Source organism: Microplitis mediator, chromosome 10 (assembly GCF_029852145.1).
Source record: "Microplitis mediator isolate UGA2020A chromosome 10, iyMicMedi2.1, whole genome shotgun sequence".
Taxonomy (NCBI): domain Eukaryota; kingdom Metazoa; phylum Arthropoda; class Insecta; order Hymenoptera; family Braconidae; genus Microplitis; species Microplitis mediator.
The window spans coordinates 14,251,345-14,275,257 of NC_079978.1; the positions used below are offsets into that span (position 1 = coordinate 14,251,345).

A 23,913-nucleotide genomic window follows, 5' to 3' on the forward strand; every position below is an offset into this window, starting at 1 on the left:
TCTGCAGTTTAGAGTAAAAATTACTCCCATAGATAAGAAAATTTATTCGAGTTATAAGCAGTTTTTCATCAAACAGTTAATGGGTTTAAAAGAATGGTATATTGGGGAGTACAAATTAATCGCACCGAGTAAAAATTAATAGATTAAGATGAGATATTCACAATAATCGATTAAATATAAGAATTTCCAAAAATTACTCAGTAGTAGAGTAAAACATAGTCTAGCAACGTTAATATTTAAACAAAAAATATTAAATTTAAAACAAAAAATACCAATTTTTTGCAACGGCCCAGGATTACTCGAAATTGGAGAGTAATTTTTATTGAAAAATTCTTTCCGTGTATTTTTTGGACAAGGTATATCGATACTCGATAATAAAAATCTAAAACTATCGATGTTACGATATCGATGTTTTTTTTCAATTATGAATGGGCGATGTCTGTCGATATTTCAACTATCGATGTTTTCTATCGATATTTTTTGGACAAGGTATATCGATACTCGATAATAAAAATCTAAAACTATCGATGCTACGATATCGATGTTTTTTTTCAATATCGCCCATCCCTCACTCTAAGGGTGCGTTCCACTTGACGTTCACAACGCCACGCTCAAGTGTATTTAGATAGGATTTTGAGTGTTGTGAACGCTTAGTGGAACGCACCCTAAGAGAGACAGACTGTTATGACTACCAACTTCAGAAGTTCATCTTTTTAACCCTATGCCCGTCGCGCCGCAGCGTTCCACCGCCATGTATTTAATATTGCGGTGTTGCCAAGTATCATAATTATGATTTTAAAAAATTAAAACCACACAAGCTTATACGACTGAATTTTTTTTTTAATTTTGTAATCAAATAAAAATTTTGTATTAAATAAAAATATTAAAGAAAGAGATGAATTAAATGAGCTGAAAATGAGTCGCTGGTGGTAACTGGCAACACTGCGCAGAAAATCCCAACAAATTCATCGTCCAAGTTTACTCGCGTCAGCGGCACATCGCCGCGTTTCTCAGGTTTTCTAACAAAAAAAAATTATTTTTTTAATATTTAAAATATCGAAAAAATAATTATCATTCATTTATTCGATACTAAAAAGTACAGTAGAAGAACTCATAAAATTTCAAAAGACTAGGAAATTTTTTTTTCTTTTTAAATAATCTTTTAATTAAAATGGCGGCACTGCGCTCAAAACGCGACGGACGAAGGGTTAATAAGTTCATATAAAAAATTCAAGTCTGAAGTAATGAAGTATTTATACAAATATATGTAAGCAATAATACATATTTATAATTTACAATTGAAGAAAGCACTGCGAATTGAGGATAATCAGCATGTAAAAATTATACAATGAAGATAGCGTTAAATAAATAAATACAGTATAATAGTTCATGAATATATACTTCTTTCAACTTAATTATAATTTGTCACTTATAAATGTGTACATAAAATAAAATGCATGATACTATATATATATATTTCGAATTCATTATTATTATAATTATTATTATTATTATTATTATTGTAAACAATTGTTAAACAACTGTTGCAAGTTTTCCTTTTCGTGATTCAATACCTTGTATGAGATCCGTCAAAAGATCCTCCATTTGTGTCGCCGCACGTTTCAATTCACAATTGTCATTTGAATTGAAGGATTCTGCTGATAAATATTAAAAATATATTTTAAATAGATTCAAAATAAGTTAATGCCAGTACTTATTTAAGTGTAATTTTCAGGTAACAAATGATTCGATAATTTATCAGATTTACCGTTAGTTATTATTATTTTAAAAATTACTTTATAACTTCAAGTTCATTAATTTGTTTTTAATAAATTTTTCTGGATATAAAAGAGTGTACAAAATTGTTATTTTAATTGTTTATGTAATTTTTAAAATTTAGTAAGCAATTTTATAAGAATTTATATTAATATATTTATAAAAAAAAAATTAAACGTCAGCAGATAATTGAGTAAAAATTACCTTCTAATAGACAATCATTGGCAACCATATTCTGTAATCGATTGAGTATGTCATTTAAATCACCTTGGATATTTTGTAAACTACTATGTCGTGAATGTTTATCAGGCCGTTGAAGACTAGACGGTGTATTGTCTCGTGCGCTATCCAGTAGTGAATCATCATGAGACATTTTATCAGTTACGTTTAACGACTTTGATGAATATTTTGATGACGGTAAATTGGCATTACTTGAACTCAACCATTTAGAAAAATTACCATGATCTTGATAAATACTCGTTCGATTACCTTATTAATTTATTTAAAAAAATATATCAATTACTTTCATTACTTCTGAAAATTCTTTTTTTTTTTTTTCGCATTAAATATTTAAATACCTCCGATCCAAGTACTAAGTTGAATTTTCGAAGATAATTTTGAATTTTCATATGAACTCGATACTTCTCTAGTTTCTTCATGCGATCCATCGTGTTGTGAATTATCAAATAGATTACTATTTATTTCATATGGATTAACATTACCATTGCTGATTGTTGTGTTATTACAATCAACATTGTTACTCGTACGAATGATTGGACTTAATTGGAATTCAGGCAATGTTGAAAATCTGGATGTTACTGGTAATGATGGTAATAGCGGTGTGCTTTGTACACAGCGCATAGTTTGTGGAAATGAAGATCGTTGACCATGAAACATGTATTTCTAAAAAAAATTTATTCCATTACACTAATTACAGCAGTTACATGAAAAAGTAGTTATTAAATATGATTATGATTATTTTAAATATTTATATATAAAATAGAAAAATGTTAATTATTTGTAATTACACTTCAAATAACTACCTTATAGATTATTATAAAAAATAATATTAATCAATAATTATATTATTTTATAAATCAATATTCAGTAAAATAATCGTAGATTTATTATTATTTTTTTTAATTATAATAATTTCTATACTTTCCACTACTAATTCGAAATTATTATAATACCTATTTCGTATTATACTCAATATACTCAATGCTTATGGGAGACAGCCGATAAATAATCGTGTTGTAGCTTTTTTTTATTCTTTTTTTTTTAATAGTTAATTTAACTTCACTAATTATGAAGCTTCGTAATTAGTGAAGTTAAATTATTTATACTAATCTCACTACCCCGACTCAAATAAGTGATTAAAAAAAAAAATATCTGAAAACCGCCTGAAACTTATACTGGGGTGGCAATTAGCACCCAATATTTTCACCTACGCTATGACCTATCAATAGCACTATTGCTACCCAGAAGCCAGCACTTATTAGCAGTTACAACCTGTCCTATAATCCTGAGCGCTTAACAGTAGTTCGGGTTCCCTGCCGATTTTCCTACTAATTATTCACCTGTGACTATAAATAATAATTATATGGAGTTTGAATTCGGAATGAAAATTACAAAAGACGCAAAAAATAATAAAATTCAAATAATCGATGATCATGACACACCGTGGGTCAGTTGATGCTCCAAAGATTTCGAATTTGGATGTTAAATAGTTTTTAAAAAATTAAACACAAATTATAAATTCATCAGTATATAACAACTAGTCTATTTACTATTTCATGTCCAATTCAGAGTTAATAAAAAAATCTGAAAACCGCCTGACCCTGCGGGCCAGCCCTATTAAAACATCTCGCTATTTTCGAGCTCATGAGCTCGAAAATGCTATTATTAATACATTTTCAAGCTCGAAAATAGAACTGTCACACCTTCCATGGCGAAAATTCAAGTAATGAACAATAACAAAAAAAAATAATGAAGTAAATCGTTGTTTTTTAACTTCCCGCTAAGAAAATCGACGATTTTCGAAAAATTGGGAAGTTATTGTTTTCACCCCGGTTTGCGAAAATCGAAATTTCATCAGATGTTGACGTTTTGAGGTCCTAGGAAGCTATTCTGACTACTTTCTGTGTGTGTGTGTGTGTGTGTGTGTGTGTGTGTGTGTGTGTGTGTGTGTGTGTGTGTGTGTGTGTGTGTGTGTGTGTGTGTGTGTGTGTGTGTGTGTGTGTGTGTGTGTGTGTGTGTGTGTGTGTGCGTGTGTGTGTGTGTGTGTGTGTGTGTGTGTGTGTGTGTGTGTGTGTGTGTGTGTGTGTGTGTGTGTGTGTGTGTGTGTGTGTGTGTGTGTGTGTGTGTGTGTGTGACCGGTCTGTAACTTTTTAACTAATGAACCGATTTGGATGGTTAAGGCGGCAATCGAAAGAGCTTGTTGGCCCTCAACTTTCCTGAAAATTTCAGATCATTTGATCAAGTAGACTCGATAATATTGGCGAATTACGAAAAAAAAAATTTTTTTTTTTTTTTAGTTTTTTATCGATTTCTCAGAAACGACTTATACGATCAACTTCAAAATCTAATCAGCTTTAGAACTTGATAAAACGCGTCGATTGCCGCCTTAGCCATCTCAATCGGAGTATTCGTTCAAAAGTTATCGCGGGAGAAAGAAATGGTAAAAAACGGTTTTTTGCGAATATCTTCGAAACAACTGAACCAAACAATTTCAAAATTTTATCAGCTCTAGAACTCAATAAAATACGCCGATTGCCGCCTCAACCACCAAAATCGTTCAATTCGTTTCTGAGATATCGTGGGAGAAAGAAATGCTAAAATCGGTTTTTTTCGAAAACAATGGCACACAAAAGCATTTTCGAAGAGCTCGAAAATGTATTCACAACAATGTTTACGAGCTCGAAGAGCTCGAAAACAGCGGGAAGTTTTGGGGCTGGCCTGCAGGGTCTTCCGATAGACAGATTTTTTTTTTTTTTTTAATCACCAATATGTTTTGAAATAATGAACCGATTTTGACGTTCAAGGTGACGTTTAGCGCAGTTTTTCAATCAATAACGTTCAATAAAACGCCGTCATCAATTAGTTCAACAATTTAGATTTTATTGGAAAAACACTTTTTCGCAATTCTTTCGACAACGGTTACTCTTGAACTAATGGTCCGATTTTGATGGTTAAGGTGGCATTCGACGCGGTTTTTTAAGTTTTAGAGCTGATTGAATATTGGAATTAACCCATCGAGTACATTAAAAGTTATCCCAAAAAAAAAATTTTTGAAAAAATTTTATTTTTAGAATATCTCCGAATATACTGTACCGATTATGCTCAATGTCTCACAAATTGTTGGAATTCATGAGCCGCTTCAAACGCTACCGCAATAATCTAAATCGATTCATTCGTTCAAAAGTTACAGAATATTTAAATTCATACATACATACGTACGTACACAGATTCATACACTCGGACATCATCTTGAAAATAATCAGAATAGCTTCTTAGGTCCTCAAAACGTCGAGATTCGTTGAAAACTCAGTTTTCGAAAAACGGACGGGAACCAATAACTTCCTTTTTTTTTTGAAAATTTTCAATTTTCTTAGCGGGAAGTTAAAAAGTTCGAAAAAAATATAATTATACCCCTAAAAAAGTGGCGCCTTTTGCTGCATATTTAAAAATTATTTCTACAAAAATAATTATAAAATCAATTTGTATAAATACGAATTAAATTTGACATGAAAAAATATCAACCAATATATCCTCTATTAAATTTTTTTTTTGGTTTTATATATATATATATAATATATATTGAATAAGTATTTCGCTAACAAACTAATTATGCGGTGTTGTTAGAACACTTGCTTTGTTTATTACAATAGATTTGATTTCGTTAAAATGTGTATATTCATGCAGGTATTGTACAAAATTTATTTAGTTGACGCATTTAGCAATTCACATTAATCGTAGATATAATAACAATAATTTAGTAAATAATGCTCTGTAATACTCTTACATTAACACTTAGTAGTATTAAACTTGCAAATTCAACATATTCTGGTGTGAACCTCCAGAGAAATTTATGGGCATACTATATATACTTATTGACTAGTTTATATATCGCGCTTCACGAAATATTTATCTCATATGTTTTACTGGGTGACGGAATCATAAGCAGACGTTTTTCTCTTAGTCGTCTGCTTGATGCATTGACTCACCTAAATGTAAATTTCCAGAGAGTCAATAATATTATTCATTGAATTTTTAGGGAAAAAAAAATATCTATAAATATACGTCTTTATTTAAACTATCAGAACGAGATTTGAGCTAACTTCAGCCTTACTTTACTGACAACTTTCTTTCTCCAGAGATGAATCATATTTTAAAAACTTTAACTTGACATTCTCTAGTCGTTCAACATGTTCAGCATAATATGATGACCAGATTATACTTTCATATTTCAGTAATCGCCTCTCAAGTAATACTTATCATGAATTTATTGTCATTGTCTTCCGTTAAAAATATCCTTAACCTCATATTAGACCCTGTGGAAAACTACGATAACACTAGACTTTTATACATATAACGATAGTTATTTTCTTTTGCATCAGCTTGAGAATGCATTCAGATCCTGTTGCAACATTCTGGCATCAATTATATTCTTAACTACTCTATATATCTTCGTATCATCTGCCAACGGCTTATGCTCAGATTGTAGAATTGTATTAATATCATTTGTATCGACACCGAACGATTAAGATCCCAAGTGCAAGACTAAGTACCCTTGACTTAATGTCATATTCTCTTGTAATCTACCTGTTAGAAATGATCTAAACCATTGCAAAACTTTATCGCTCACTTCAATTCTCTCAAGTATCTCAATTAGTGTATTATTATTGACTAGATCAAAGGCTTTACTAAAGCCTTTACAGTTTATATTCATACCAGATAAAAACAGTAATCATACTATATTGACGCATACATTTATACGGTCATATAAAACAGTATGTCTGTATATAATTTCTCCTACATACTATAGCGTATACGTTATAATTAAAATTGCAAGGATCAATACATTAGACGAGTATGAAATACATCAAACTCATCTTTTAAAAAAATTAATTGATCGCTTATTTTTTGACCTATTAAATTTTATCTTAAAATAATTTTTCAAAAAAGAACGTGCGTTAATTGTTAATTTTTTTTTATAAATAAATTTAAATTTAAAGCTTCCACAAATATAATACATATGATCTCTGAATATTTTGGTTTTTGGATAATTGTACTATTCAGTTTCATCTTCTTATCGATAACGCGTTGAATCAATCAAGCCCTAAAGATGCCGATGGAACGTTTGAGAAACTTAAACTAGAGACGAAAATTATACGGAAGCCAAAATTTCTGTAGGAAATAAATAAATAATTATAAATCTTACCTTTAGTGTTTTTAATCGTTGTAATTGAGCTTCAATGGCTTCTCGATGCTGCTGTAATCGTTCATCACGACTTCCGCATATTTCTTTCAACTCAACTTGTAATTTTCTGTTCTCTTGTTCCAAATGATTAATAATACTCGATAATTCTTTTTGAGGATCATTATTAACTTTATCACTCACTATCGAATTTGATAAAGATGAATCAAGAGTACTGTCAGAAAATAACGATTCATCTTTATTAAATGGTAATGCATTTAATGCCGATGATTCTAACTGCGCAGATACTTGAATTGGACATAATCGTAATTTATTTCTAATAAGATCAACTATTGGTTTTGTATTTTGTTTACTCAAAATCTAGAAAACGAAATTAACTAATTAGTCCTATATTAGTATTGATTGAATAATGCCCTCGTGAAATTTAAAAAATATTGATAAACAATCGTATTATAACAAGTATAATAATTTTAAAATACAATGAAATCATAATTTTATGACCCAGAAGGAATAGATTTTTGCTTATCACACTTTGTCAGAAAATGATTATATAAATTTATAGCAATGTTTCTAAATCACTTGTAAGATCGACAAGTTCTAATTCTGTTAACAATTAAAAAATTTCACGAAAGATTACTAAATAAATAATTATAATAATAACCTTTGTACAATATTCTTTAACTGGATGTTTTAATTTATGTTTATGAGATGTTTTAGCAAAAAAAAAGCACATTTGACATTGATGATAACGGGCACATCTTAAACAAGTAAATCTTGGACCACGTATTGGTGTAATTTTACAAGATGAACATTTAACATTATGAACTACATGTTCGGCTAATTTTAAACGATTGAATGTTGATATCCACGTAAGCAAAGGTGGATCTTGCATCAACCATAATCTTAACTCTGTTTTACTGACACCTAAACAACCCTGTGATTCGACAAAGCAGCTGTCAACATTTGATTGTACTAGATGACTACCATACTCGACACTTTCACCAAGTAATTCAGTTACTTTACAAATACTTGTAAGTAATGTATTTAATGCAGCTTTAGATAAACATGCGTTGTGATCGGCCAACAACTGGTAAAAGTATTCATATTTTTCATGAAGACTTCCACAGCTGATTAAAGTTAATAATACTTTTACTGAAAATACTGAAGCTTTTCCTTTACTGTAATAAAAATAAATTAAAATGATAAATTACGTGAATGATAAATAAAATATTTCAAATAATTAAAAGTCGATATCATTTTTTTACACTACAATCCCGAAAAAAATTTTCAAGTATTAAAATAGTTTTTATAAATTCGAGATCATTGGCCCAGTTTATAATCTTTTAAAGATGAAAAATAACGTTTTTACATTTAAATATTTGTGATACATTCAAATGCAATAAAAATAGAATTCGGTCGTTTTATTGCTAAATTTAATAATTCATCACACAAAACATTATTTTTCAAAACTGTAAAAATAAAAAATAAAATAAAGCTCGTCAGATTATTGATTACAACATTAAATCATCTTGAATGCTGTAATAAATTATCAGATAAAAAGACTTGAAAATCATTTATTAAATTTCACCTCATTACTTTCCTTACTTTTTTTAATGTGATAAATAAATGACAGTATGTAATCTACACAAAATCGTAAAATAAATCGTGAAAATAAAATATAATAGATTTATTTTAAATAAATTAAAACATTTAACTACTTACTTGTTGAATGTTGAGAATATACAAGCAACAGCTAACTTTGTGATTTTATTAATATCAAATTCAACGTTAGCTTCTTTACGAGCTGCAAAATATATATCTGCAATGACATCTTCAACTTCTGTTTCATCTAGAATAACTGAATTTTCAGTTATTGATAATTTATGGCGCTCAAATACTCCAATTACCAATTGCAGAGGTACAAACTGCACTAAAATAAATACATAAATTTGAATAAATTAAAATATGCAGACTTTTTAATTTATTATCAAATAAATTAAATATTTACTGTATAGTTTTCTGTGTAATATTAAAACTTTAGCAGCAGTACGATAAAATGGATAACGAATTCCATTACATTCTTTTATTTCCTTCATTACATCTTCCATTGTTATATATTTCTTCTATTAATAAATATATAATCCAATAGCTCTGTTAAGACTAGAAAAAAATAAATATAATTAATTATTAAATTCAGATAAAAAATCAAATTAATAATTAATAAAATTATATAATAAATTTATTATTTATTTCATTTATAATAGATCTCAAATTTATACATTTTTAAATGAGCTTATATTGAATTAATTTTTTTTTTTAATAATTAATGTAGAAAACTTGTTATATCAAGTACGTAAAAATATCATTAATTTTCTTTATAATAAAATAAAAAAATTAATAATTTTTAATTTTGATTGAAAAATTTTAAACAAATTGTTTGTTTCATAATCCATAAATATTAATATAAATTAAAAATACATTTCTAAAATCTATGAAAATAATGAAATAATTATATATTGCAAGAAAAAATAAATAAACAGTTAATAAACTATCAAGAGTCGGCGTATGGAAATAAATTTTAATTCATTAATATGTTAATAATAATAGTATAATAATAATAATAATAATAATAATAAAATAAACTATTCCGGTTGATTCATTTCGCTGCTTATAATTTTTAATAATAATAAAATTTATAATTTAAAAGTTATTCATAAAATAACACTTACCAATCGTTAACAGTGATCATTTATTTGAAATCGTTAAAAATTAAAAAATCAATTTGTTTAAATATCATCAATTTAATAATGTTTTGAGTAATGTAAACAACTTATGTGTTATTCCTTACACATATAAATATTTTAATTAATTAAATATATAGTAGTAATAAAGTGCATGTAAAATAAAACAAATAAAAATCTACAGTTATTTGAAAATACTTATTTAAACTTTTATGTTTTATTTAAATTAATTATTTATAAAAAATAAAAATGAAGTTTTAAACATTTTAGGTTAGAATAAATAAAGTCTCAGTATAACCGCCAACTGATTCAGTCAACTGAAACAATGACACAACAATGGATCTATGGCTGGTGAATGACCCTTAGGGTCATTTTTATTTACTCATATAGAAAGGTATTTATGGTATTTATTTATATACATATGAATTTAGGTGTTAGTGTACATATACAATTTTATGTAATTTTTTTAGGCCTTTTAAAAATTTTACTAAAAATAACCAGGCGTTACAAAATTTTTGTGTTTTTATAAACAAAGTACATATTCATTAAAAATATGTACAGAATTTTTTTTTATCATTCGTATGTGAATTTGAGTTTTTTTTCTGTTAGTATTCAATTTATTTGCTTGAAATTAAAAAAAAAATTTCACTTTGCTACTCCTTTTATCAACGTGTTTAGAAACATCATTCTTTTTAGCTAATAACCTTTGATTTTTCATTGTCATTTTTGTATAAACTGTTGATAAAATTAAAATTTCAAATAAATATGTATATTAAGAATTGACTGTTTTGTTAAAATTAATTCATAAAAACTCGACTCAATATTTATTATATTAATATTGATTTTTTATGCAGTTTCATTAATAATAATTTTATTACCGAAATTATCAAATATTTATTAAATTAATGCTTAACTTTTTCAATATTTCAGATGGATTTGAGTATTTGACTCTTGACCATTTAATTATTAATGAAAACGATAATTAATTAATAAATTTTAAATTCATAAAACATGAGCATACTTGCGGCGAGTGACAAAGGATGGATTATTTCCCATTCAGAATATTTAAATAAAATTTATCGTAATGTTAATAATAATAACAATGAATTATTATCATTAGAATTTGATAATAAAGTATTTGATATTAATTCAAAATTTTTACGTAGTAATCAAATACTAAAAGTAAATCAAGAAAAATTAATGACAAATAAAAAAAAATTTAAAAAGAAAAAAATTGCTGATTCTGTTTCGATGGAAAAATTAGAGGAAATAAAATTTATTAAAGAGACAATTGAGAAAATGTTAGCTGATGTTGCGGAAAAAAAAGTATTTAATAATTCAATTGAAATTGATTATAATAAACGAGCTCGTGATGCATCTCACGAATTTTACGATACTGACTATGATATATCTGATAACTTTTATGGATTCAATCAATCAAATAATGCGATTATTACAACTTTACATTCCAACGAATATGTATTTCCAAATAATTGCTATTTTTATTCTCATGATATTAAGGATATTGATAAAAAATTGGAAATGAAAAATCAATTTGATTTTATTCTTATGGATCCACCCTGGTGGAATAAGTTTATACGAAGAAATAAAACTAGTAGTTATAAAATGATGTTCAATGAAGAAATAAATAAAATACCTGTTAGGAAATTATTAAATTCTGATGGTATCATTGCAATATGGTGTACTAATTCTCAAAATCATTATAATTATATAATTGATGTCATTCTACCATTATGGGGAATAAAATACCTTGCTAAGTGGTATTGGGTTAAGGTAAATAGATAAATAAATATATTTGATAAAATTTTTAATAATAAACTATTGCTTTAAATTTATAGGTGACCAAATCCGGAGAAACTATTTGTGATTTTAATTATTCATCAGTAAAACAGCCATTTGAATTATTGATTTTCGGTTGTTTAAATGAAAATTTATCAACTAAAATAACAGATAAAAAAATTATTATTAGCGTACCTAGTGCTATACATTCACATAAGCCTCCTATTATAGGTGAGTTATAGTTTAAATATTTATGACATATTATTTTTAAATAATTAAACCATAAATGAATTAACTGAAATTGATGATTTATTAATTTTTAATTGTCTTCCAGATGTATTAAAACCTTATTTACCTCCAAATCCTAATTGTTTGGAAATTTTTGCAAGATATTTATTACCCGGATGGACAAGTTGGGGACTAGAAGTATTGAAATTTCAACGGTTGTCATTGTATAATATCAATAAAGTCAATGCTTAGAAAAATAAAAACAATTCAAATATTTTATAAAAATTATCCTCGCAACTCAAAATTTTTATCTACTATACTAAGCAAGATAATTTTTATAAATAAAGTACTTATTAATTAAAAATATGCACAGACTTTTTTTTATCATTAGTATGCGAATTAAAATTTTTTTTCTGTTAGTATTCAATTTATTTGCTTGAAACTGAATAAAAATTTTCACTTTTCTGCTGCTTCTATCATCGTGTTTCATTCATGATTGTGAAAAAACCTGCATACGTATTTTATATTTTTTCTTTTTGCTGTTTAAAGTTTAATACGTTTATTAAGAAATCTAATAATTGCCAATTATTTACTGCTTTCTCTATCATAAAAACATTTAAAACGACTAAATTTTTTTTGAATACTCATAAATCAAGGTATTAATTTTTAAATATAATCAATTTTCCCGCGCTCTTTTTAAAAGCAAAGTGGCGGTCTCTTCACTATATCGCTTTTATTACTTTACTATACCAAATATCTAAAGCTAAATTTACATACATTTTACTTTATACAGACACACAAAACGAAATTACCCATCTATAGTATAATTATTTGATTATAAATGTTTATCATCGACGAAAAAAAAATAAAAGAAATATAATCAGTGATACGTTAGAGTTTTAGTAAATTGTGAATATAAAAATAAGATAATTGTTGTTAACAAAAAAATATCAACAATGCCAGCAATAGTATCAGGACCACCCCAACAAAGTGAGCATATGTGGCAAGCATTGAAAAATCACATCACTAGAGAACGGCAAAGAAAAAAACAAGGTATGTCATATTTATATTATTTATGTTAAATTATTTTTAATTAATTTGTTTCTTTTAATATTTATTCATAATTTATTCAAATAGAGCAAGAAGCTGATGCTGAAGAAGAACGATTACGAAAAGAACGTGAAAGACAACAAAAACAAGATGTTATGACTTTGGGAGAAACCAGAGAACAAATTTGTAATTTGGAAGCTGAGTTATCACAATTAAAAGATGAAAAACATCAGTTATTTTTACAACTAAAAAAAGTTCTCAATGAAGATGATAATAGACGAAGACAATTAACTAAAGAGACCAAGTATTTATTAACATTATTATTTTTTTTTTTATAATGATAGCAGTAGACACTTAACAATTTTATTATTTATAAATAAACAAATTGAAAATCAATAAAAAAAACATAAACTTAGAAGACTTTTTAAAATCTGTAACCGCGTATTTTAAAACAAGTTTTTTTCTAATGCGTAATTTGTGTATAACAACAAAAAGATTGACGCATAATATCTTTACACGTAATTCTAAGGAGTAATAATTTAAAAGTTATCATTTCTTTACAAAAATGATTAATTAAATAACATTTTATTTAATTAATTTAACAATTGAAGTATTCATAAATTTAACTTATTTAATAATAAATATAATTTTCAGCATATGTTCAGATGTTTTAACTGCCGTGGGTAATTATCAAACAACAGGAGCAAATGTTGTACATCAACAATTATTTTTACCATTGCCGACTCGAAGTCCATTGTACAAAGTTGCCACAGCCGCTACTTCGTCTCATACATTGATGACTAACGTAAATGTACAAATCTAAGTATCAATATTCATTTTTTATTGTCAAAATTTTATTTTTTTATTTTTTCTGCCCTCCGGTCGGAAAGTGGCAACTTTCGGGCCGCTGCTCTAAATGAAGTTGCAACTTTCCGGCTTCGTCGAGCAGAAAAATAGTATACACTCCTTGGCCAGTAAAAAAGAAAACCTCAGACCACATGTTTGTCAGCCTCGGCCAACAATTACATGTGCTCTGAGACTTTTCTTATTTTACTGGCCTAGGTATGTAATATACTATTAATGTACTAGGGACCATTGAAAAGAAGTCATAGTCCATCACCGCCACCATCAGCATCGTCTTACCACACAGTTTATGGATACAAACCTCCGCCGATGCCAAATTACAATCCTACTCATACACGTAAATTAAATTTAAAGGAAAATTGTTAATTTCTTATTTTTTTCTTTATTACTGATATTTAAAAAATTTTATTAAACATTAGGTGATTTAAGGGGAGATGGCTGTGGTTTCCCAGAATCAGATGATGCAGCTCGAAGAACTGGTGACTCACGTGCAGTTCTTTGGAATAGTAAATTAATTTTTTAATAACTAAATTATATTTTTAATTAAATTAAATAGTACAGATCACTAAAGGAATGAAAAATGAACGATTTTAGAGAACTTATTTTGTGTTGAGGTTGAAAATAAAGTTAAATGCATTAATTAACCCTAATCGGTTAAACATGGGTCGTTTGTGTCCAAATATTCTACTGTAAAAAGCCTACATGCTTCTGAACTTTAATGAAAATGTTTATTGAAAAAGGGATTTTTGGGGCTGGCAACAACTCTATCGCACAGTTAAAAGTCCAAGGAAGACCTACGAATTTATTCAGATTTTTCCTTACAGAATAACATACTTAAATAAGCGGTGGACGCTAATGACCTATGTTCAACGTTTTCGGGTGCTGGAAACAGCGACACCGGATTAGGGTTAAATTAAAAAACTACAGTACAGTAATTTAGTCGTTTCTATTTTTCATTCTACGAAATGTCATTTTTCATATTAAAGTCTACCCTAGTAGGTTCATCGAATAAATAAAAATATTATAAGACTTTGATTATAATTCTTTATGAATTTAATTTGAGTTTTGGTGAAAAAAAAAAAAATCTATAAAAATTATTTATTTTTATTAGAAAATAATCAGTATCCTCCTTCAACGTTTTATTCAACTCATGGTAGTCAAGGTGTATACAGTTATTCAGCACCAACGTCACAGTCATCACGAGAAAGTGATCAAGCTAAATCTGTTTACTTGCCAAGTAACCGAGCAACGATAACTCATCAACCAGGTCAGTATTTTTTTAATATGAAAATAAATACAAATTTAATTATTAAGTACTTACTGTTTTTTAATATTTAAATTACGTTCAATTTTTTTAAATAGCATACGTTACAAATCTGCATTCAATGGATCATAATAATACCTATCCAGAGGACAAATTTTATTTACGTCCCAGTAATCACGTGACAGTACACGGCGGAGCGATACCAATTCAGCAACAACCTCAGGTATATTAATTTAGCGAAACGAAATTTATTTCTTGTTATTAATCTAACAAATCTGGTCTAGATTTTTTAATTAACATAAAACTTAAAGAAATATTCATGTTTATTATGCGTTTCTTTCAAATTTATTAATGTCGTATTATATTAATAATTAATTAATAATTTTTATTGAATAGGGTGCAAAAACTGGTAGTATTACATCAGGTTATCCTGTGAGGGCTCCAAAACCTCCCCCAGGACCTTATCCACCGCCAGGAACTTATGTCAGTTCCCCTGCTACCAATAGTTCCGGTAGATTTTTCATTCCAACAGGCAAAGGATTTCACACGACTCCTATCTAAAGCTTATTTACTACAAAATATCACTGTTTGATTGATTTATGTAATTTTTTTTTTACATAATTACTGTATTCCTGTAAAAAAAAAAAAATTATGCAATTATCTAGTGACAGGATTCACTATCTGGTTAATAATTTTTTTTTAATAATATTGTAGGCTTAATATTTTTTTCGTTAATAAATTTTATGTAACATATTAGTATGATAAAAAATTTTTGTCCTTAAAATACAGATTTTATATTATTAAAATTCTTTATTTCAAAAAAAAATTTATTAATCAAAAATAATTATATTTTGATAAATAATTTTTTCGAGTTCTCAAATATTTAAAAACTTTCTTTTTACATTAATTTAATTATTTTTATTTTTTACATCATTTTAGTAGATATTGCAGTGTCCTTCCAGCATACCATTAACCATTAGCGTCCTGTCTCCAAACACCTACTTTGGTAAAAGTGGTTTATGCAGTGTTTTGAGCCTCTACCATGAGCTAGCGGACGTGGGTTCGAATCCCGGCTCGGGTCGAAGCCTATTCTATTATTTTCCTCTGTACTTTTACTTTCTCTATACTTTTAACTTAGCCACAGTCTAGCTCCCTGCTTGTGCTTCTATCACTTGCAGCGGCGTTCCCTATCTGTGGAAATAAATCAGCTTGTGCTTTGCTATGTTCTGTGGTCTTGATATGTGGCCATTGTAACACGCAGCCATGCTACATTTTTATTAAAACCGTATTCATTATTAGTTTAAAGAATATTTTCTGCGACCTAAATTTATTATTCTGATACTTTTTGTTAAAAAATTATAATTGAAAATAAAAGCCTTGCATTATACGTTACTATTTAATAAACAATATTTTAAAAATATAAATGTTAAATTAAAATAAAAATATATTCTCAAAGTAATATAGTAAGTTATATTATTTAAAAATTTACATCTCAGTACGTTAATGCTTAAACTTAGATAAGTTAAGAAATAATTTAAATATAAAAATTTTATTTAAAAAAATAGATAAAGGTCATACTGTCAACTGGGAAAAGCTTGAAAGTTATGGGAGATAAAAGTTACCAATTGAGAACTTTTAGGGGCAGTACGACTGCAGCGCCGTAAAACATTTCTCATAGTATTCCATATTATTCTACCCTTTGTAAGGGAACGCAGGATAACAAGCTTCAGCTTGCCTCGGTTCGTCTTATCAACTTTTTCCACCCTAATCAAATTCAATCACGCGAATGTAAAATTACTCAAATATTAAGCTTGTAATTATTTGTTGTGATTTAAAAATTGTACAAAACTAAACTTATTAATGTAAATATTATTTATAAGTGTATATTGAACTTTTAATATAAATTTAAAAATTTTGTTTCTTCAAAAAATTTTTTTTTTTGCAACCCACTAGTGAGCCTGAAAGAAGCGATATGACGCGTAGTTAATCAATACCATAAAATGTACACAGTGTCTTGCAATAGTGAATTTATTTAAAAAATATAAACAGTTTATTTTTAAATTAATAATTTTTTTTTTTATTTTCTTTTAATTCTTAAGTTATATTGTGATATATGTTTTATTTTTCATAGTTAATAACAAAATTTTACTTTTGTTAAATATTTTAATAATTAAAGAATTTAATTTTGTATAAAATACTGTTCAATAAAAACCAATAAATTTCGGCATGTTTAAAATTTTTTAAATTATTTTAAAATAATAAATATTTTTGACGTTTATGATGATTAATAAAAAGTGAGTGATAGTCAACATGCCAATGTGGCAATCTGATGTGATAATGATTGAATTTTTAAGGTAATTTAATAAAAATATTAAATTGAAAATTTTTTTTCTAAAAAAAAAAATACTAAAAAAGACAATTATATAAAATACAAACCACCCAAATAGTACATATATTTCACGGATTGAAATAAACGCATGCGCATTTTATATAAACTCAAAGTAATCAATGACCACATTGTTACACGTTCACTACGAATATAAATCATATATATGTTAATATGTGTTATACAATATCCATCTACGCTCTTTATTTTTTAATAGAGAAAAAAAATTTTCATAATGTAAACATTTATTTTTATACTTTAAAAAAAAAAAAAAAAATTCTATAATATAAAATGATAATTTAATTAAAAATAATTAATTTATAAAATTAAAAGAATACATACAATCGTTAATGAGATGTAAGTTAAAATCGATCTCCATTGTAATCATAAACTAATCTTATAATTGTGATCTTTTATAGGAATCCATATATGTTTACAAGAGAAATGATATTGATATCACTTATTTTTATGAGTATCAGTCACAACTTTTCTTCCTAAACTATAAGGTAAATATATCCCCACAAATGACCATGTATTTTTTTAACAACCAGCATGGCTTGTTATACAAAAAAAAAAAAACAATATTAAAAGCTTTTAAATTTCATTAAAATCATTTTGTAAATAATTTATTTCAACGATAAATAATAATTTTTAAATTTATTATTTTATTTTGTGTCACTTTTTTAGAAATTGTATATTACAGTTTTGCATTCATGAATTTTTTTATCAGTTGCAAGAATAAGAAAAAGAAAAATTACATAAATTAAAAATTCTTAATAAAAATAAAGTTCACTTTAATAAATTTTAATAAAATGAATTGAAGATTGGTTTGTAAAAATAATGTGGTCTATAATAGGGACATATTTACCTAAAGCCGACTTGAAATTTTTTGAATTATTAGTAATTTAAAAAGTTTTGTCATTTCAAAATAATTTTTCGGTGGCTGTACAATTGTTTTGTTATATTTCATTGATAAATTTTTTTTTTTCCTTAATATAATTATGAATAATTATTTTAGCTCATTAAGAAGAAATATGGCTGAATTAAGATCTCTGGACACTACTGATTGTCCAGAGTGTTCAGGGCCTCCGCCGATGTTCCGATTACCGCCCCCACCTCGGCCACCCTTTCTCAAAGAGGGAACATTTTGTTCAGAAGCACCATTGGCCGAACTTGAGGATTGTGGTAATATTCCCGTAAGTATTTAAGTACTTAAAACCCTTATCAACTTATCGTGCTATTTTACCTCGTTAAATTTAATAACATTTATACTACATTACATAAACTCATCATTAGACGAAAAGTTTAAAGATAAAGATATTAAACTAAAAATCTATAATATGAAATTGATTTTTTTTTTAACTACTGACAAATATTTAATTTTTTTAAATAACTATGGTTATTAAAAATAATCAACAATATTATTTGAGCTCGTTGAACATTGGCGCGAACTTTTACTCCTAAAAAACTTAACACCAAAACGTATCGGTTCAAATTATTTTTTACAGGTTTAGTAATAATAATTCCATGTATCTTCGATTACTTGCTAATAAAATAAATATTAAAAATGTATTTTTACAGCTCATTGATGTATCATACCATAACATTCCTTCTCTTCAAAATACAGCATTGATAGTAACATGTGCCATTGTTTTACTTCTAACAACAACTACTGTTTTCGTCGTATTCTGGAAGTAAGAATACTTTTTTATGTTTCTATAAATTATTTTTCGTGTACACAGTAAAAAAAAAAAATTTAATAAAATTCGGTCTACAGTAATTTTCTAAAAGGCCTTTAAAAATAATTAACATTAAATTTAATTTAAAATAAAAACAATTATTAACAAAATTAACACTTAAAACACAAAAGTGTAATGTAGACCGAAGGTAAAATATTTTTTTTATGTGACAATAATTTATCTACTAAATTAGTTGTCTGTTAATCGTTATTTACTTTGCTTTTGAATGCTAAACTAAATTTTTTTCTATATTTTTCTGTCACATATTTTTGCACTAATTATCTATGTAAATATACATAAAACTTCTGACTACTAATGGCGATTTAAAGGTGAGTATTATACAATAACTGCTAGTGTTCATTTCTCATACATAGGTAAAAAAGTATATTGTGTGACAAGGGATAAAACAAAACGATTTCAGACCAGGGTAAAGTTGGCTGCCCGAGCCGTAAGCGAGGGCTGACATCACCTGCAGTTTGAAATCGTGTTTCATCCTGAGTTACACACTGTAATTTTCATGATTACCTGCATTAGAACTTAAAGTTTCATTGTCAGTAGCCAGTCAAAAACAAGTTAATTTAAGACCAATGGTGTGATCAACTATTAGCGTAAGAGTAAATTGTCATTTGCAATTTATTATTAAGCAGAAACTATAAATACTTTTTATTATTCATACTAATTTTTTATAAAACAATCACATTCAAAACGGTTATTTACGTAAATAAAAATAATGGTCTGAAATTACTATTAAAGAAATGACAAGTATCAGAGTTTAAATTGCGAAAGCCTTCAGTCAGCGGGCAGAAAAATTATTTCTTTCTTCCCAAAGGACGAGACGTGTATTTCTACCCGCTAACTGAAAGCATGCAATCACAATTCACGCGTTTGCTAAACTATTTTTCTGCTCGACGGAGCCGGAAAGTGGCAACATTCGCGACATTGAACTGAAATTAGCTTGTTTTGACTGTCTGTAGAGACACTGAAACTTTAAGCTTCGATGCTGGTATCATGAAAAAATATATCTTTCTACAGCTTAACTTTTTGTTTTCAATAGATACTTACTTTTTGTTTTGCATTTTGCTTTATGATTAAAGCTTGATTATAATGAATCTCATAGTTAGTTGTAGATGCAATCATTATTTTTTGTTAAAGTTATCTACTTCTATATATTTCTTGTAATCTATCATTTTAATTAAAAAATAAAATCAAACAGTCTCTAAGTAAATACCATTTTCCTATTTCCAATGAAACGTTGATACTATCTAATCTTTCTGTAATGATATAACTTTTTAATTGAAAGTTACATTTTCTACAATAAAATATCTGTCTGTCGTATTTATTCACATAAATTTCAAGTATTTTCTCTTTAGTGTTATAAAAGAAAAAAAAAAAAAAGTACTAAAATCTTGTCTAATTCTTGTCTTAAAAATTTTTTTGAATTAAATATCAAAATTAATAAATTTTTCAGTTACATGACATTCAAATTATCACTAGATCGTTATAAGCCTCACGATCTTCAGCATGAACCGTTTCTTTTAAATGACTTGAAAGAACCCACTCGTTTAAGGTAAGATTAATATATAATATATCATTATATTTAATATTTATTTTATAAGCAATGCTTTTGTCTTTTTACACTTACTGTCTTGTATGCAAAATTATTATTATGTAATACTAACTATATAAATTTATAGTCATTTTTTTTTAACTAATTTAAAAAATAGTCGTCTAAGAGGGAAAATCTGTACAAGATTTTTTATAACTTATAAAGAAGTTTATCATATTAAATAATCTCAGGTCAGATATCTTTTAAAAAATTCTAAAAATAAAAAAAAAAAATTTTTAATACCTATAATTTAATTTTAATTACGTAGTTTTAGTCTTCATATTATATTTTCCGCTTCATAATTAAAAATTATAAGATAACATCTATGATTTATTTAATTTAACAAATTGCCTTTTTTAAAAATCAGTAAAACTTTGCGAAGAAAAATAGATATAAAGTATATTGATATATTCATATACAATTATGCCGACACATACTTAACTAAAAAGGCAAAAAAAAGTAATTTTCATATATACATATTTTTATATATAAGAATGACAGTCTCATTTTTAAAAAATATCAGTTTCACTTTAAAACATTCTAAATGTAATCTAAATAAAGAACTTCAAAAAATTTGATTGCGATTAAATAGTTTGTTAAAAGTCACTGAGCTTTTTAAATTTCGGAAATCAAAAATAAAAATTTATATTTTTTAGTTTAAACTTTTCCAATCTTTAAAGTTAAAATATCTTGTCTCGATCTTTCCTATCTTCAATAACTCAAAACTAATTAATATTTTTAAAATAAATAGATATTTTATCTATCGTAGGTTTTTGGCACGTCCTTGTTTTAACATATTTGGACTGTCACGCGTATGGCAATGCCTACCGACTTGCTGTCAATTGTCAGCAGAAGGACCAGCAGCTAGTCTTATCCACGCACCACTTAAAGAAACCAGCGATTCAAGAAGAACCTTTGTCAACCAACAACCTCACCCTCATCAGTATCGTCATTATGCAGTTCAACATAGCGATACTTCAGCAATACGCACAGGACATTTGCACTCTGACTTAACTGCTAATCATGAACGATTTCATTATAATTGCCGATCGGTTAATAACAATCCTCATATTAATAATGCAAGAGAAAATACTTCACAAATAAAATCACCCGGTATACCATCAGCTAACAGCGAACATGTAATGATGCTTTTAAGCGTTGCAGCACAATTAACAAATAAAAAACCACGATTTCTGTAAAAAAAAAAAAAAATTATTATTCAAAAAATATCATACAAGGTAAAGTCACTGGTTTTAAACTATCTAATTTGATATACATAAATTAATTAATTATATTAATATATTAAATTATACAGACAAAATAATTTATTAAAGATATTTTTTATTCTACGAATAAATTTATAAATATTTTTTAAGTAATTAAATTTTTAATCTAATAATATATTGTGTGACAAGAATTGAAACAAGACAATTTCAGACGAGCGTGACATTGATTGAAGCAAAAGGTGAGAGCTACCATCACATTAAGTTTGAAAGTGTGTTTTATCTGGATTAGAACTCAGAGTTCAAATTTCTGGAGCCAGTTTACACGATAAAAGTTAAGAGTAATAGCGTACGAATAAATCCAACTGTCAACTTGATTTGTCGCAATGATTGTTCTGAGGTATGGTGAACAAATGCGATTCGGACACGGTTAAAATGAAGTAGAAAATTAGTTTATTGTGGAGAAACTATACGTTTTATGTTCTAGGGAAGAAACTAGCGATTTTTAATTCGCAGTTTGAATGCAGTGATATAAAAAAATTAATTTTTGTTTAAATATAAAAAATAAAAGCCTAATACAATGACTTTTCTAATAGCAGCTATTTTTAAACTAAAATTAGCTGATTCACAAATTTAAATAAAAAATCAATGTCTTTACCTCATAAATAATTTATTAAAACAACTATTTACACCACATACTTATTAATTAAAATAATACTGAGCTTGGCTCATTTTATACATATTGCAATACTCATCGTAAATTGTCGCAAAAAGTGCTTATTATTAAATGAAAATGATCTTTTTTTTTTCTATTTGGCAATCAGTTATAAATGTAAATATACTATTGCCTATTTGAAGATTTTTGTGATTCACTTTAAGATGTCGAAAAAAAATCTAATTGAATAAATAAAGTATAATTTATATTAATAATTATTAAATATGAAAAATATAATTTTAAAATTACATTAATGAAAAAAAAAAAAAAAAAAAATTCAAATGAAATTACTTAATGATTACAAAAATGTATTACTAAATTAAATATATTTATTCTAGTCATTTAAAACTTTTATTTAGTTGTAATTTTTTCAATCGAAATTTTATAAAATTCTAACTTAAAAAAAATAAATAGGCTAATGCCGATATAATTAATATATTGTTTTTCTTTATTTATATATATATTTAAATAAACTCTTCAAACATATACGTATTATTATGGAAGATAAAATTTCTTATATTATATATAAATTTATATTATTATACGTAAGTATTTGTATTTTGACTTATAGCGCAAACATATGACATAGCGCAAACAGCGCTAATACTTAAAAAATTTTTTTTTAATTATTTTTTTTTTCTTTTCTCGAAATAAAATGAAAACAAAACATGTATGTGTACATTATATGAAAGTTTTTGAAAAATAAAAAATAACGTGATTATTAAATATTCAATTTTATCATTCATTTTTTCTTATTTTATATTTTTAGTTACTAGCCAAAATGATTTTATTGTTTTACCTCATTGATAACATCATAAATTATGAATACAACAGATTTGAATCAGTATAAAACAATATATTTTTTTATATATATGATATACTCCTTATTCGCATAAATATTTTTGTAATAAATACTCACATCTTTTTTTACAAGCTTATATTACACTTAAAAAATTATCAAATACCAAGTACTTTATTAATTTTAAATTATAAATACTGCCCGACGTTTACAAAAAAAAAAAAATTAAACAGTAAAATGTATTAGTCAGATACAAATATTTTTGATATCTATAGATAAATA

General features: G+C 26.5%; 4 protein-coding genes across 11 annotated transcripts; 3 read left to right on the forward strand and 1 right to left on the reverse strand.

The window, feature by feature from the left end:
- Window positions 1-1,374: 1,374 nt before the first annotated feature.
- LOC130675825 (dystrophin-like) lies at window positions 1,375-10,086 on the reverse strand. 2 transcript variants are annotated; one of them, XM_057481692.1, is made up of 8 exons: window positions 9,946-10,086; window positions 9,225-9,376; window positions 8,939-9,146; window positions 7,878-8,394; window positions 7,220-7,576; window positions 2,355-2,679; window positions 1,981-2,265; window positions 1,375-1,658 (listed from the first exon to the last, which is right to left on the reverse strand). In XM_057481692.1, the coding sequence occupies exons 2-8, from the start codon at window positions 9,322-9,324 to the stop codon at window positions 1,534-1,536; spliced, it is 1,917 nt and encodes a 638-aa protein (XP_057337675.1). In that variant the 5' UTR covers window positions 9,325-9,376; window positions 9,946-10,086; the 3' UTR covers window positions 1,375-1,533. The 2 variants fall into 2 exon arrangements, with proteins under 2 accessions (XP_057337675.1, XP_057337676.1); XM_057481693.1 differs by having other exon boundaries at window positions 1,376-1,655.
- A 125-nt stretch (window positions 10,087-10,211) lies between these two features.
- On the forward strand, window positions 10,212-12,390 carry LOC130675826 (N(6)-adenine-specific methyltransferase METTL4). 2 transcript variants are annotated; one of them, XM_057481694.1, is made up of 4 exons: window positions 10,212-10,351; window positions 10,888-11,751; window positions 11,817-11,988; window positions 12,092-12,390. In XM_057481694.1, the coding sequence occupies exons 2-4, from the start codon at window positions 10,969-10,971 to the stop codon at window positions 12,235-12,237; spliced, it is 1,101 nt and encodes a 366-aa protein (XP_057337677.1). In that variant the 5' UTR covers window positions 10,212-10,351; window positions 10,888-10,968; the 3' UTR covers window positions 12,238-12,390. The 2 variants fall into 2 exon arrangements, with proteins under 2 accessions (XP_057337677.1, XP_057337679.1); XM_057481696.1 differs by lacking the exon at window positions 10,212-10,351 and having other exon boundaries at window positions 10,900-11,038; window positions 11,124-11,751; window positions 12,092-12,389.
- A 376-nt stretch (window positions 12,391-12,766) lies between these two features.
- On the forward strand, window positions 12,767-15,898 carry LOC130675783 (G protein pathway suppressor 2). 2 transcript variants are annotated; one of them, XM_057481629.1, is made up of 8 exons: window positions 12,767-13,038; window positions 13,123-13,339; window positions 13,690-13,840; window positions 14,125-14,236; window positions 14,319-14,405; window positions 15,011-15,166; window positions 15,262-15,386; window positions 15,560-15,898. In XM_057481629.1, the coding sequence occupies exons 1-8, from the start codon at window positions 12,942-12,944 to the stop codon at window positions 15,722-15,724; spliced, it is 1,110 nt and encodes a 369-aa protein (XP_057337612.1). In that variant the 5' UTR covers window positions 12,767-12,941; the 3' UTR covers window positions 15,725-15,898. The 2 variants fall into 2 exon arrangements, with proteins under 2 accessions (XP_057337612.1, XP_057337611.1); XM_057481628.1 differs by having other exon boundaries at window positions 12,768-13,038; window positions 13,690-13,846; window positions 15,560-15,897.
- A 132-nt stretch (window positions 15,899-16,030) lies between these two features.
- LOC130675784 (uncharacterized) lies at window positions 16,031-22,219 on the forward strand. Of its 5 annotated transcripts, none has more exons than XM_057481631.1 (6): window positions 16,031-17,517; window positions 17,969-18,055; window positions 18,568-18,745; window positions 19,131-19,243; window positions 20,757-20,855; window positions 21,664-22,219. In XM_057481631.1, exons 3-6 carry the CDS (start codon window positions 18,584-18,586, stop codon window positions 22,091-22,093), a joined length of 804 nt encoding a protein of 267 aa, XP_057337614.1. In that variant the 5' UTR covers window positions 16,031-17,517; window positions 17,969-18,055; window positions 18,568-18,583; the 3' UTR covers window positions 22,094-22,219. The 5 variants fall into 5 exon arrangements, with proteins under 5 accessions (XP_057337614.1, XP_057337613.1, XP_057337617.1 ...); XM_057481633.1 differs by lacking the exon at window positions 16,031-17,517 and adding an exon at window positions 17,707-17,906; XM_057481630.1 differs by lacking the exon at window positions 17,969-18,055 and having other exon boundaries at window positions 16,032-17,517.
- Window positions 22,220-23,913: the final 1,694 nt, after the last annotated feature.